General features: G+C 46.8%; 1 protein-coding gene across 1 annotated transcript in view; it reads right to left on the bottom strand.

The window, feature by feature from the left end:
* CNTNAP2 (contactin associated protein-like 2) overlaps positions 1-14,909 on the bottom strand; it is a 1,206,610-nt gene that overhangs the window by 265,740 nt on the left and 925,961 nt on the right. Inside the window, exon 14 of the mRNA XM_006887275.1 lies at positions 7,158-7,314. Within this exon, the coding sequence (XP_006887337.1) occupies positions 7,158-7,314 (157 nt within the window). The remainder of the gene's footprint in view (positions 1-7,157; positions 7,315-14,909) is intronic.

Below are 14,909 nucleotides of genomic sequence, written 5' to 3'. Positions count from 1 at the left end.
TTCAGCTCTTTAGTATCTTGAATTCTTCCTTGTGCTTTGGCTTCTCTGCACTCCAGTGCAATATTCAGAGTTTCCTCAGACATCCATTTTGGCCTTTTTTTCCTCTTCTGTCTTTGTAATGACCATTTGCACTCTTCCTGGATGATACATTTGACATCGTCCCACAACTCATCTGGTCTTCGCTCATTAGTGTTCAAGGCCTCTCAAGCCTGTTCATGAGATGGTTAACAATAAGCCAGAAAATGACTTTCAATGAAAATGTTTCAACTATTTTAGCAATAATTTCCATTTTCATGATGTAAACACTATAATCTCCACTGAACAGATGAAGGAACTGAAATATGAAGCGATCTGACTTCTCTCCCAAGACAATAAGTATTGACTGCCTTTGACCCACTTATCCATGACATCACAACCCCATCAACATCTTGTGTTGAAATAATCCCTTTCTCTGATCACTTTGTTTACTGACGTTTCCACAGTTCAGTGGAGGTACAAGGCAATCAGCCCAAGAACTTAAAAATAAAGATTATTTATAATTATTAAAAAAGTAACCAAAAGTACATAAAGGTAGAATTCAACCAGTGAGCTTGAATCCTACTTCAAAACACACTCTCTTGCAACCCTGAATTAACTGAACCTTGTAAAGAATCTTAATTATACAAATCCAAGTTGCAATTGAGCAAAACATGGAGTAGAATAAATTTTTTCAGAAGATGTAAATAAATGCTCAGCTGTTACCTGTAAGGTCAGTGGTGCGAACCCACCCAACTGCTCAACAGGATGGAAGGCCTGGTCATCTGCTCTATAGAAACGGCCACCTTGGAAATTCTATGGGAAGTTGCATTCTGTGACAGGGAACTGTTGTGTACCATTGAGTCAGAACTGACCGGTAGCTGACCTTCCTGAGGGTCACATGAGAGGACACTGTCAATCCTTCTTCGCCTGTGGTGCTCCTGGTGGATTTGAATCACATGCTTTCAAGATTGCAGTGCAGATTCTTACCACGAGGCCAAGGCGCCATCTGACATGGGGTTAGTATGAGTCAAAATCAACTCAATCAGATTCAACAATAAGCTCTCCAGGTAGCTGTTTTATTAAATGGATTGTTTTTTTAAATTAAGTGCTGTGGTTTGAGTAAAAATTACAAATCAAATTGGTTTTCCATTGCTCGATTCATACACATTTTGCTTTATGACGTTGATTACAGCATGCACCATATCATCGCCTTCATCCCACCCCCTCCTTGGAGTCTTGCCTCTATCAGTCCTTCTGGCCTACCCTTTCCTGCCTCCCTTGTGTGGTCACTGGTCAGTGCTGCCATCTTCATTTATGTGGTTGGTTATTCTAAGAAGACAGTGGTCACATCAGGCCTGTCTCCTGCTGGAGTGAGCTGAGCCACAGGGTGAGTTCTGAGATGGGAGACTGAGGACCATGGTGTCTGAGTGGGTCGCCTCATATCTGTGGGAGCAGTAAGCCTGATCTTCTTGGTTTTGAGTTGCATTTTACATTCACCCAACTTTCTGCAGGACCTACTGTGACCCCTTTATAGTGAGTGGGCCACAGTGAGAGCCAGGTATCACCTAGTCCTTCTGGGCTCAGGGTCATGGCAGCTGAGGTCCACTGCTCTTTGGACTGATGGTTTCAGTACTTCTTTACTTTTATCTCCCCTTATTTTCTCTGACAGAGAGGGAGACCAACAGACTCACTTGGATGACTGCTTGAAAGCTTTAAGACCCTAGCCAGTACTGATTTTATTTTTCTTTTTAAAAAGCTTAACGAAGCTTTATTAAGGGGGCTCCCTGGTGGGATTCCTTGGTGTGAAGAGAGAGACAGACCATGGGAAAAGTGCCAGTACTGGTTTTTTTTAAAAGAATGGTTATTTTTTTTTTAAATAAAGTGAATCACTGGTATTAGTTTCTCAGCCAATGTCATCTAATTTTAAGAGACACGTCCCAAGGCGGGGTCCCAAGCCCTTTCCTTCAGTGATGCTCTGAGCTGACCTAGCAAATGTAAATGCAGCCGGAGGGGAGAAAGCACGAGGCAAACCCAGGATGGAACACAAGGAGTCAAAGCTCCGTTACAGCAGCCGACGTTGAGCAAGGGGCCTGCAGAGTCCCTGTGCGCCTGCCCTGTTGTTTGCCCACCCACACGGCCATGGGCAGGGCAGAGCCGTGACCACTGCGCCATCCACATCAGAGCGGCTTCTCTCACCTTCAACGTCAGCAAACACTAGCTCTTTCCTAGTCACTGACCTTTCCTGATGGTCCAAAGCAAGCGAAGCAAAGGTCCAGACAAGGCCTTGAACAAAGGTTGAACACAGGTTCAACAAGGCCTTCAGCAGTTAAGCTGGATGTAGGTCTCCACCTTCCTCTGAGGTGTCTTTGGGAGAACGCGAACCCCCAAACTTTCAGTGAAGCAAGTTAGCAGTCTGCACCCCGAGTCTCTCACACACATGGTTTCCCTTTAATTCTAGCTTCTCTCGTAAGCTTCTCTGTTCTAGTTCTCCCTTCTGGAGGGTTCTTCCTTATCCGACCTCCCACCGAGCTTTCAGACTGTCCTGGCTTGGCCACTGCCCACTTGCCTCCCATCCATTCTCACTGTTGTCATAGTGAAGACCCTTCTCATGCCAACATGCTTCCCAGCTTCAGGGCTTTCCCCTCCTGGGGACGAAGGGACTGGAGTCGCCCACTGAAGTGACTAAGCCTACCAGGGCTGCCCTCTCGGCGTGCCTTGTGTACAGGTGACCTGGAGTGTGTCCTGTCACCAACAGCATGTTCGTCTGAGGTCCTCTACTCCTTAGTGCGGTAAATGGAACACTAGAAAGGCTGCAAAAGTTTCTGAAAACTGTGCATTTAGTAACTGGTGGGTGGAGCCTGGCTTCAACTATGGAACAACTGCCTGAGCTCAGGGGACCTATTCCCCCTGCTCTGATGGGCTCCCAGGCTGTCTGGGAAAGTCACTGGGGGGGACCTGTGCTTATTGCTGATTTGAAAAATGCTTTCCTGTGTTCACTTGAAAAGTTCAAAGTTTATTGGTGAAATATGGTTTATTTGACTTCATAAAATTCTGAAGATATTGCATGTGTGTGAGAAAATGACTTGGGTTTAGAAATTTCTTTTTTTAAATTTTTTTAAAAAATAATTTCTCCCCCCTTTCATTTTTGAGAGAATTATGATGACAGCCAATTTACAGTCTGTGCCTGGTGAGCCTCTGAGCTCAAAGCTCTCTGAGTTATACCACGACGTTTGGAATCCTATTTATTCCACTTCTCTAAGCCTTAGAGGAAATCTCTCTTCCTTACACTCCATGTAATGATGTGTGGTTATAACACACAGAGAGAAAATGAGCTCTTTCAGGGCATGTGCACATGTACACACACACACACACGCGCGCACAAACCCCACTCCTATACACACAAACTTAGGGAAATAAGTTAACCCAAACTCACAGTACCTTAACAATTCCAGTCACTGATTTCTCAGTAGGACCTTAGTGACGTCCTCTCCCTCAGAGGATGTGATGACGGGACAGGCCCAGGCACAATAACTAGAGGAGAGAACACCCAGTCTCCAGCTTAAAAGAAAAGTGTCTGCAAGAAATGAAATCTAACTCTGCAAACAGCAAACTTCCTTTTATCAACCTAAGCCTACATCCCTCCATATTCTGTATCCTGTTTGCCGTTTCTAAGATGTGCGGGGTGGTTTGCTGTCATTCGGACACGTGTGTGGAATAGACAAGTCTCACAGGATTTCTGCGGCCTTCTGGAAGCAGATGGCTGGGACAGTTTTCTGAGAGGTCTATGGGTGAGTGGGAGTCATGAGCCTTCCAGGGAGCAGTTGTGTGCTGGCCCGTCCACTTACAGGCTCACCGATAGGTAACATCAGAACAGATGGAGAAAAGACTGAACCTGTCAACAACTTCATCTTATTTCAATCCACAATCAGCATCCTTGGTACCAGCAGTCAGGAAATCAGGAGAAGTACTGCACTAGCAAAGTCAGAAGTTAGGGACCTCTCCAAACTTCTGAGGAGTAATGATGTCAGTTTGAAGACTAAGGTGCATCTGACTGAGGCTGTGGTTTTTCCGATCACTTGCTATGCATCTGAAATCTGGACAATGAAAAAGGATGATAAAAGAAGAATTGATGCCTTTGAGCTGTGGGCCTGGAGAGGAGTGCGGAACATCTCAGGGACTGACTGCCAAAAGAATTATTTTTTTAAAAAAATTACTTTTTTATACTGATTTATTTACAAAGTTTGAACGCATTGTTTGTCACACTGAATCTTTCCCATTTCCTGCACCTCCCCACCCATCAAATGATATGATCCTATGATTAACACCCCCTTCCACCCCACATTCATCCTCACCCCTCTGTTCCCCCCCTCCTCCCCCTTTGGATCCCCATACTCATTCTGCAATAACGGTTTTATTCGGCATTTGTCCTTATGGGACTGAGTGAGTTCACTCAGCATAATGCCATGTGTCTGGATGTTTGAATTTACTAGAGGTTACGAAGAAGAAAGACAAGCATCTCCTCCCATGTTATCACATCTTTGAAACCACTAGAGAGAGCCATCTATGACTAGTTCCTACTGAACGGCAATGAGATTGAGAGAGGCACATGAAGTATACACAGATATGAAAAGTAACTACGAACAAAGTACATATATGGTAGTGTTCATATTCATATATTAATATGAAAACATATAACCATATGTATGACTACATATGATCACACGCATACCTAAAAGGATATAGAGAATGAAAGCAAAGCCATAGACATTGATCTGTCTCAGAGCCTCTGTTGCTTTGTGCAAGGGCCTAGAACATCCACGTCCCTGCACGGTCACAGGCTATGATTTTCACAGGAGTTGACAGCCATGTCTTTTTCCCTCTGAGGAGCTAGCAGACTTGAACTTTTGATGTTTCGGTCATCAGGTGAGCACTTATCTGCTGTACCACCAGGGATCCTTATGTGTGTATGTTTATATATGTGCTGCTGTTATGTTGTATTTGAATCAGCTCACTCACAGCTGACCCTCCAGTGAGTTTTCAGAGGTGCAGAAGGAGATTTCCTATCTCACTTATCTTCCTTCCACAGAGCAGCTGGTGGATTCGAACTATGTGCCTTTGAGGTGGCAATGTAATTCCTTTTAACCTCAATTATGAAGGGCCTGTCAAACTCAAGTGTATGTCAATGTCTAATACATGTGCATATGATATTTATCATTGTAATAGGAGTCTTTTTGATCCTTTGTAACAAATCTGCAGGTGATAAAGTTTGGTGTATAAATTGCAGACTTTTCAAGAATTGCCATTTGCACACTGCCACGTCTAGCCAGAGTGCTCCTTGGAGGCAGGGATGGTGAAGCTTCATCTCTCACATGCTGGGAATGTTGTTAGGAGATGCTATTCTTGGAGAGGGCATCATGCTTAGAAAGGTGGAGGTCAGCAAACAAGTGGAGGACCCTCAACGATGAGTGGAAGACCCTCAATGAGATAGACTGACAAGTGACTGCAGCAATGGGGTCAAGTGTGTGAGAGATGTTGAGAATGGGGGAGGGTCACAGGGTCACCGAGTCATCCTTGATGACGCAGCAACAAGCAGATTACATTTTAGCTGAAACTGGAGAAATATTGAATGTGGGCCCTGGGGTTGACTGGAGCCCTGTTCTCTGAATGGGATGACTTGGAAGATCTCCCACCAACTCCAGGATGAATGTAAGGAGTTCAGATAGCCCTGCCAATCCCTGTGTTACCAGAACTTTATCACATGTCAGGTTGTTACTAACAGTAAACACGTGGCTGTCCAGGAATGATCAGGAGTGAATCTGAATGATTCACTCAGAGTCAGGGGACAGGGACAGCCCACAAGAGTGAGCCGCCTTCCTGTGTGAGGGTGAGCTGCTTTCCATCGTAGCCTGAAGATCAGCAGTGGCCCGTCTGCTTCCTTCAACCTGTCAGGATCAGCCATCCGACCAGTCCACACTGACCATGCTCAGAGACAGTGAGGGTCCCTGTGCAGCCATTCACTTCAGACAGGACCACTCAGTGCCGGAGCCAGGCTGTGAGAGCTCAGGTGACCCAGCTGTGAGCTACTTAGGTGAGACATGGCTGAGCTTCTTAGGACCATGGCTCAGCTGATGGAAACACCTTGTACTACGAGAAATAGTGGATCATACATGCTACACGAGGTACCATGGCCCAGCTGATGGAAGGACCCCGCACTATGAGGAATTACATGTGCTACAATCATTGCATCACGAGGAAGAGTGGATCATACATGCTACGCGAGGCTGAAAACATCTAGCACTACAATGAATCATGTGGTACAATCGTTCCATCTCAGGAATGACTGCACACTCCCCACAGCACAGCCAGCCAGGCAGCTCCTGGTGCAAGGCGGGCACTCGCACTGCTGTGAGCTCACCTCATGCTGCACACTCACATCTCAGGACACACTCAACCTGCACCCGTGGAAAGGTCACATGGCTGGGGGTCTGTAGTTGAAGCCAAACTGTGGATGTGCACACACTTTGTAACCAACATTTCCTTCCTGTTGTCCACAGTGTAAGAAGCTGCACTGCAATCTCAAAGGCACATAGTTCAAATCTACCTGCTGCTCTGTGGAACAAAGATGGGCTCTCTCCTCCTGTGTGATTTACCGCCTCTGAAAACCTACCTGAGGGTCAGCTGTGGGTTGATTCCCACTTGACCTGGAACCAGCACCCACCCCCCTGATGCTCACACACACTTTAACCAACACCCCCTCCTAAAGTCTACAACGTAACCAATATCTACTGCCTGTTGTCTACACTGTGATCAACACCCACTCCTGATGGGTGCACACACACTTTAACCAACACCCTCTCCTAAAGTCTACAACGTAACCAATATCCACTGCCTGTTGTCTACACTGTGATCAACACCCACCTCCTGACTCCCGCACACTGTAACTTACACCCTGCCGTCTGTTTTCTGCACAATTGTGATTTCTCCCTGAGTGGACAGTCGCCCATCAATCATGCTCCGTCTGTCCGTCTGCAAGCGCATGCCCTGGCAGTCTCCGCCTCTCTCTGGTGCTTTCCACTGTGCCCCTTACGTTGAAAGCCGCCATTCCCACACGCTCAGGCCCTGCGGCCGTCCTCACTCACCACTGTTTGTGGTCCGCGTCGCAGTTGCAGTAGTACCGGGCGTCCGTGCAGTTGCGCTCGATGCCGCAGGCGCACTTCTGGATGCCGGGGCCTGAGCCCCCCCAGTAGTAGTGCTTCTCGTTGCCTTTGCCGACCCACCAGGTGTAGGGGCTGCCATCTGCAAGAGAGGAGGCCTTCAGTGCACAGTGCAGGGGAGAAGCCGGCGAGACAGGGTGGGAATCAGGGGTGGACGCAGGGCCTAGGCACTTTCTGGGCAGTGGAGCTGTTCGGCAAGGCCCTGTGCAGGTGGATGTATGCACACATGGTGGACCTGATGAAATCATGGGTGTCAGTTATACCAGTGTATGGACAGTGGTGCAACCATCAGAACAGGTGGACACCCATGGACAACAGTGTGTCAGGGTTGGTATATCCATGGTAACCAGTGAGTCATAATGTGCTACCACCACACACCCATCGGAAGCAGACCCCGCGGGAGAGGGAGACGTTGATGAGGGGGCAGCTGTGAGAGGCTGGGTCCCTGGGCCCCCACACTGTCTGCTAGATTATTCCTTGACTTCTGGCCTGAGAGTGAAGTCGAGGGGGTCAGTGCTGGAGGCAGCTTTCCCCCCAGCATATCTCCTCGGGGACTCAAGCTGCAGGCGTCTGTAATTTGGGAAGCAGTCAGCACACTGGCTCCAGATGGTCGCATCCAGGGTGAAGCCTGGCAGGACTGGCAAGCACAGCTTACTCCCTGCTCTGAGTGGACACCACACAGACCATAGGTACCACACCTCACCACAGACTTTTGTTGTTTCTCAGTAAATAGCCTTCTGACCTGTTTTCTGCCACTTGATTCCAACTCCTAAGAACCCTGAGGCACAGAGAAGAAGTGCCTCACTGGGTTCCCCGGGCTGGAAATCGTTACAGACCCAGACCGCTGCATCTCACCCTTTGGAGTAGCTGGTTGGACTTGAACCATTGACTTTTCAGTCAGCCACTAAGTACTCAACTATTCGGAGCTGTAATAGACACCATTTGGAACATACTTCTAAAGCAATTGATTCAACAGTAACACTTCAATTTCCCCAAGACGTAGAGCAAAGTATGTCAGAAAAATATTCTTTTAGAAATATTAACTGTAAAATAAAATTATCTTTTAAATTTTCAGCAAATATAAGAGAGATGCAAATCAAAACTACAATAAGATACCATCTCACCCCAGTAGTAGTGGCAAAATTTAACAGGACAGCAAATAATAAATGTTGGTGAGGATGTGGAGAGATAGGACCTCTTACACACTATAAAATGGTACAACCACTCAGGAAGGCAATTTGGCATCAAAAACCTTAACATAGAAACTCCATATGACCCAGCTATTCCACTGCTTGGAATATACCCTGAGAAAGTGAGAACTGAGGCACAAATGGAAATTTGCACACCAATGATCATAGCAGTGTTATTCACCATTGCAAGAACGTGGAAATAGCCCAGATGTCCAACCACAATCGAATGGCTTGTGGTAACAGGGTTAGGTCTACAGGAGCCAAGGTCAGGGCTCCATCACTGCTTCCTGGGTCACAATTTAACCATGACAAAGGCTGGAGAAATCCGGTATTTTGGAGAACAGTGAATCCTGAGATAAATGTCTGACCATGGACTGGGAGCTGACTCAGGTCTGCGCCTTTGCTGTAAGCATTGGCTAATTTGGTAAAATGACTATAACTGAAATAAATTATTAATTTGGTGTATGTTTTATATTCAGCAAGGGGAGAATAGTTTAATTTGCTTTGAACAAAGGACGGCTGGTTCCCAGTGCTACGCCAATCGAGATTGTGGTACATCCACACGATGGAATACTATGCAGCATGCAGAAGTATCACTGTGGTGATTTTGAAAATCACTACCTAACTTGGGAGGGACTGGAGAGCATTATGCTAAGTGAACTAACTCGGTCTCATAAGGACAAATACTATATAAAATCATTATTGTAGAAATAAAAAGATAATTAGTAAAATGAGTATAAGGATCCAAGGGGGGAGGGTAGGAACAGGGGTGAGAGGATGGGCAGGGGGAGGTAATCATAGGGTTGCATAATTTGATGGGCAGAGGGAGGAGTGGGTTAAGGAAATGGGAAAGATCTGGTGTGAAAAACAATGTATATGAATTTTGTAAGCAAATCAGTAAAAAATTAAAAAATTATTTCAATTTTTTTCAGCAAATTTAAAATTAAAAGCGTAATAGCATTCGATTTAGGCTTGCATTTGAAAGTGTATCTAATAATCACTGTTGCTGTTAGGTAGATATTGTCGATCAAATTCTAACTCAGAATGACCCCAAATGACAGTCAAACTAGCTCACAGGGTTTCCGAGGCTGAGCTCAAAATGCCCTACTTTTCCCTCTCAGAGGAAAGGAAACACATCGGTTTAAAAACGAAGCAATTTTGTCAATCACGTAGCAGGTGAAGCCCCAAGTTGGAAGCATGATGCTGTATCTTGAAACACATAACAAAATTCTCTTTACATAAACTAGTTTTATCATTTGACACAATGGTCACGGATTCCCTCCCTCATTCGTCATCAGCAAACATCCATCAAAGTCCCATTTCCTGCAGCACCATCAGCACCATCTGGCTAATGGAGGAGAAGGAAGGAGCCAAACAGGCGTGGAGGGCCTGGGCAGGGCGGGGCGGTGTCCCTCCCATTGTTTCTTGAGTCTTCTCTGTTTTCAGAAGGACAGCAGTCACTTGAGCCAGGACTTGCCTCATCCCATATGGCCTCAGGTAAACTGGTGGCATCTTCACTGTCCCTATTTCCTAACAGGGTTAGGTCTACAGGAGCCAAGGTCAGGGCTCCATCACTGCTTCCTGAGTCACAATTTAACCATGACAAAGGCTGGAGAAATCCGGTATTTTGGAGAACAGTGAATCCTGAGATAAATGTCTGACCATGGACTGGGAGCTGACTCAGGTCTGCACCTTTGCTGTAAGCATTGGCTAATTTGATAAAATGACTATAACTGCAATAAATTATTAATTTGGTGTGTGTTTTATATTCAGCAAGGGGAGAATAGTTCAATTTGCTTTGAACAAAGGATGGCTGGTTTCCAGTGCTACGCCAATGAAGTGTGGCCTGGGCCTTCCCAACATGACGCACCTGCTTACTGGCTTCCAGGAGAGGAGAAACGGGAGCCTTTAAAATGCAGGAGTAAGAAGTGATGGGGAAACAAACTCTTCCCACGGTTCAAACAAGTCCCTCAGAAGGTGAGGATTTGGGGGTCAAGTGGGCAGTGTCACGTGAGGTGTGCGGCTCCTGGGGAAACCCAGTTGTTGTGTGTGTGTGTGTGTGTGTGTGTCTCCACGTCAAACATGGGAATGGATGGGTTGAGTCCCATGTGAGGTTGGCAGCTTGGCTGAGCTGTGCTTCTGGGAGGGTCATCATGACCTGGCTGGTGAATTAGGAGAAACAAAGCGGAGCCTGGCTCTTCAGGACAGAAGGGTCACAGAGGGCGGGGTGTCCGCTCGGAGCCAAGTCACTCTGGAGAGTGGGGAGGAGTTGGGTAACAAGGACACTTGTGATTTCCAAATGGTGGCTGAGTGTCCAGCTGCTTCCAGTGGACTCTGAGATGGGCCATGATGGCCAGAGGGCTTGAGACTTTGTTCTAATCACTTCCCGGGAAACCAGAAGCAAGAGCACTGGTTGGGCGGGCTCCGGCATGCCCAGTGGGCATCATTTTAGCTTGATGAGCCTGGTGCATATTAAAGTCTTTTATTGATAATAGACCAGTGGCACATATACCAACCACACTGCCCTACAAGAACAACTCTGGCAAAATGTTCTACGAACCCTCTTCTCCACAGTTGTTTGAACCTACCTTTACGCTTCTAGCCTGTTGATTTGATGTCTACCGCACAAACACAGGCACTGTGGCATGAGGACAGGGCAGGTGCAGCAGCACAGAGATGTGTCTCCAGCTCTGCTGGCTGGCGGCTAGAGCCCCCTCAGCTCTGCCCTTTGCTGGCCCAGGCTCCCCCATAGAACCATAAGCCTTTCCTGCACCTGTCATGTTGTTAAGAGGCACCACTGAGTTGAGTCCAACCCATAGCAACTCTGTGAAAAGCAGATCTGAACCCTGTTTTATCCTGCACCATCTTCATACTTCCTGACACCCATTGAAGCAGTCAGTGTGTCAGTCCACCTGGTCAAGGTTCTTCTTCTCCTTTGCTCACCCTCCACACTTCCAAGCATCATGTCCCTCTCCAAGGACTAGCATCTTCTAGCAATATGCTCCAAGTATGTGAGGTGAAGATTCATTATCCTTGCCTCCAATGAGCACTCTGGCTGCACCCTCTCCAAGACATATTTATTTCTTTTTTTGACAGTCCATGGGATGTTCAGTGATTTTCTCCAACACCACAGCCTAAAGGCATCAATTTTTCTTCTATAATCCCTATTCATTGTCCAACTCTCAGGTGTATAGCAAGTGATCGGAAAGACCATGGCCTGAATCAGATGCACCTTAGTCCTCAAACTGACATCATTATTCTTCAATAATTTGGAGAGGTCCCTAACTGCAGACTTTTCCATTGCAATATGTGCCCTGATTTCCTGACTGCTGGAACCAAGGATGTTAACTGTGGATCCAAGAAAGATGGAGTTGCTGATCGTTTCAATCTCTTCTCCATCCATCATTCTGCTGCCTCTCCGTCCAGTGGTAAGAATCTTTGTCTTCTTGACATTGAGATGCAATCCATACTGAAGGCTGCATTCCTTTCATCTGCAGCAAATGCGTATCCCTCCTCAATTTCAGCAAGCAATGTTGTGTAATCTGCATAATACAGCTTATTGATGAATCTTCCTCAGATACTGTTGCCACATTTCTTTTCATAGAATCCAGTTTCTCAAATTTGCTAAGCATACAGATTGAATAGGTATGGAGAGAAAAAAACCCGGACACACTCCCTTCTTAACTTTAAATCATGCAGTGTTTCCATGCTCTGTTCCTACAACAGGCTGTTCAGGAAGTACCATGTGAGCAGGGACCAATAGCAATGAAGGAGGAGTAAAAGCTGCATTGAAAGCACTGGCAAAAAATAAGGCTCCAGGAATCGACGGGATACCAACTGACTTGTTTCAATTAACAGATGCAGCCCTAGATGTGCTCACCAGTCTATGCTGGGAAATTTGGAGGACAGCTGTCTAGCCAATGGATTAGAGATCTATATTTGTTCCCATTTCCAAGAAAGGGGATTCAACAGAATGTGCAAACTGTTGAGCAGTGTCATTAATACCACATACAAGCAAAATACTACTGAAGATCATTCAAAAACAGTTAGAATAGTACATGGATAAGAAACTGTCAGATGTTCAAGCAGGATTTACAAGAGGCCAAGGCACCAGAGATAACATTGCTGATGTCAGATGGGTTCTAGCTGAAAGTAAAGAATATCAGAAGAATGTCTGTTTGTGTTTTTTTTTTTTTTGACTATGCAAAGGCATTTGACTGTGTGGATCATAACAAGCTGTGGCTGACATGGAGAAGAATGACAGTCCCAGAGCATCTAATTGTGCTCATGCTACACCTATATGTAGACCAGGAGGCTGCTGTGTGAACAGAGCAGGGAAACAGTGCACGGTTTTCCTTCATTGTTGTTGTTATGTGTCGGCAAGTCACCTGTGGCCCATAGTGACCCTGTGCATAGCAGCTCTGAAGCCTGCCCTGTTCTGAGCCAGTCTCACTGATTCCGACACACCAACCTACATTGCCCCAATTACTGTATCAATCCATCTCATCTGGGATCTTTCTCTCCTGCGCTGTCACTTGACCCTTCCAAGCATTATGCCCTTCTCCAAGGACACTTCTCTCCTGGTCACGTGCCTAAGGAGAAACTTAGTTTAACCCTCTCCAAGACAGACCTGTTTGTTTTCTTGGTAGTCCATGGTATGTTCAAGACTCTTCTCCAGCACCACAACTCAAAGGCATTTAATTCTTTTGTCATCCTTAGTCATTGTCCAGCTTTCTTAAGCATAACAAGTAATTGTGAAGACCATGGCCTGGATTAGGCACACTTTAGTCTCTAGACTGACATCGTTGAGCTTCAGTGCTCTGGAGAGGTCCCTGACAGCAGATTTTCCCAATGCAATTCATCTTTTGATTTCCTGACTGCTGGTGTTAAAAGAGTGTTGATTGTGGAGCCGAGTAAGTAGTAACTGTTAACATCCTCAGTCTCTTCTCCACCCATCATGGTGCTGCCAATTGGCCCAGTAGTGAGAATGCTTGTTTTCTTGATGTTGAGCTTCAAGCACCATCTAAGTCCTGACAGAAGACGAATCTCCTTCATGACCACGTGATGACATCTCTGTCCTTCCTCCCATCCTCATGTCCACGCGGTAACATTTTTGTCCTTCCTCCCATCCTCACTGTCCACATCGTGCCCACCTTCTGAGAGCTCTTTTCCTTTCTATCCTCCCATCCTCCTCACCACATGTAGCGCCGCTTCGTCAATAAAATTCCCTGACATGCTATTTGGGTTACATAATCCATAACCAATGGTCTTAATATATACACTTTCATAAGCACACGTTCACTTGGAGTGCGTACAAAGCATCTAGGCCTGTGAGAACCTTCCTTCCAAATCAGGTAGCTTGAGCAGAAGGCAGGTAGCTCCCTGGTGCTTGAACCACTATTCTGAATCTTTTGCTTCATTCCCTGTAGTGCACCTGGAACAAAGCCCCCACCCCTGAAGTGCACCTGACATACAGCCCCCACCCCTGAAGTGCACCTGACATACAGCCCCCACCCCTACAGTCCTCCTGACGCACAGCCCCCTGTACCTGCAGCCCACCTGGTGCCTAACCCTGCCCCTGCAGCACACCTGATGCACAGCCCCACCCCTGAAGCACACCTGGTATATAGCCCTGCCTCTGCAGCATGCCTGGTGCACAGCCCCACCCCTGCAGCACACCTGGTACATAGCCCCGTCCCTCCAGCACACCTGGTGCACAGCCCCACCCCCGCAGCACACCTGATGCACAGCCTCACCCCCGCAGCACACCTGGTATATAGCCCCGTCCCTCCAGCACACCTGGTATATAGCCCCGTCCCTCCAGCACACCTGGTATATAGCCCTGCCTCTGCAGCATGCCTGGTGCACAGCCCCACCCCTGCAGCACACCTGGTACATAGCCCCGTCCCTCCAGCACACCTGCTGCACAGCCCCACCCCTGCAGCACACCTGGTATATAGCCCTGCCTCTGCAGTATGCCTGGTGCACAGCTTTGCCATTGCTCAGGGGAGGGTGGGTGTTGCTATGATGTTGAACAGGCTCCTGAAGAGCTTCCAGACAGAGGCCGACTTAGAAGAAAGGGCGGTTATCACTTCTGAAAATTAGTGAGTGGACAGTCTGTTGATTACCATGGTCTAAGCTCACCACCACACTTTGCTGTTTAGATGAAGGACTTGATAAAGAAAATGAAAAATAGTGCCTTGACATTCACATAACCACAGAAGCCTATTGATTTCAAATTGTCATTTTTGATAAGTAAATGAATTTACCTAGACAATAATTTTCTCTTTTGTTTCAAGCTACCTAATCTTGTTGTTCTATGTGAATATACACATGGATCGAAGGAAATCACTGTGAGCTGGTAACTCAGCAATGTGTGAGTCACAGTGCTGAGGGCACAGCACTGAAGGGTGCCTGTCACCGGTGGCCCTGGGCCTCTGACTGGTGGGCACAGCACTGAAGGGTGCCTGTCACCGGCGGCCCTGGG

Source organism: Elephantulus edwardii, unplaced genomic scaffold (genome assembly GCF_000299155.1).
Source record: "Elephantulus edwardii isolate Elephantulus edwardi_28Jun2011 unplaced genomic scaffold, EleEdw1.0 scaffold00055, whole genome shotgun sequence".
Taxonomy (NCBI): Eukaryota; Metazoa; Chordata; class Mammalia; order Macroscelidea; family Macroscelididae; genus Elephantulus; species Elephantulus edwardii.
Note: the sequence above shows the minus strand (reverse complement) of the source record. Positions and strands in the feature narration are given on the sequence as shown.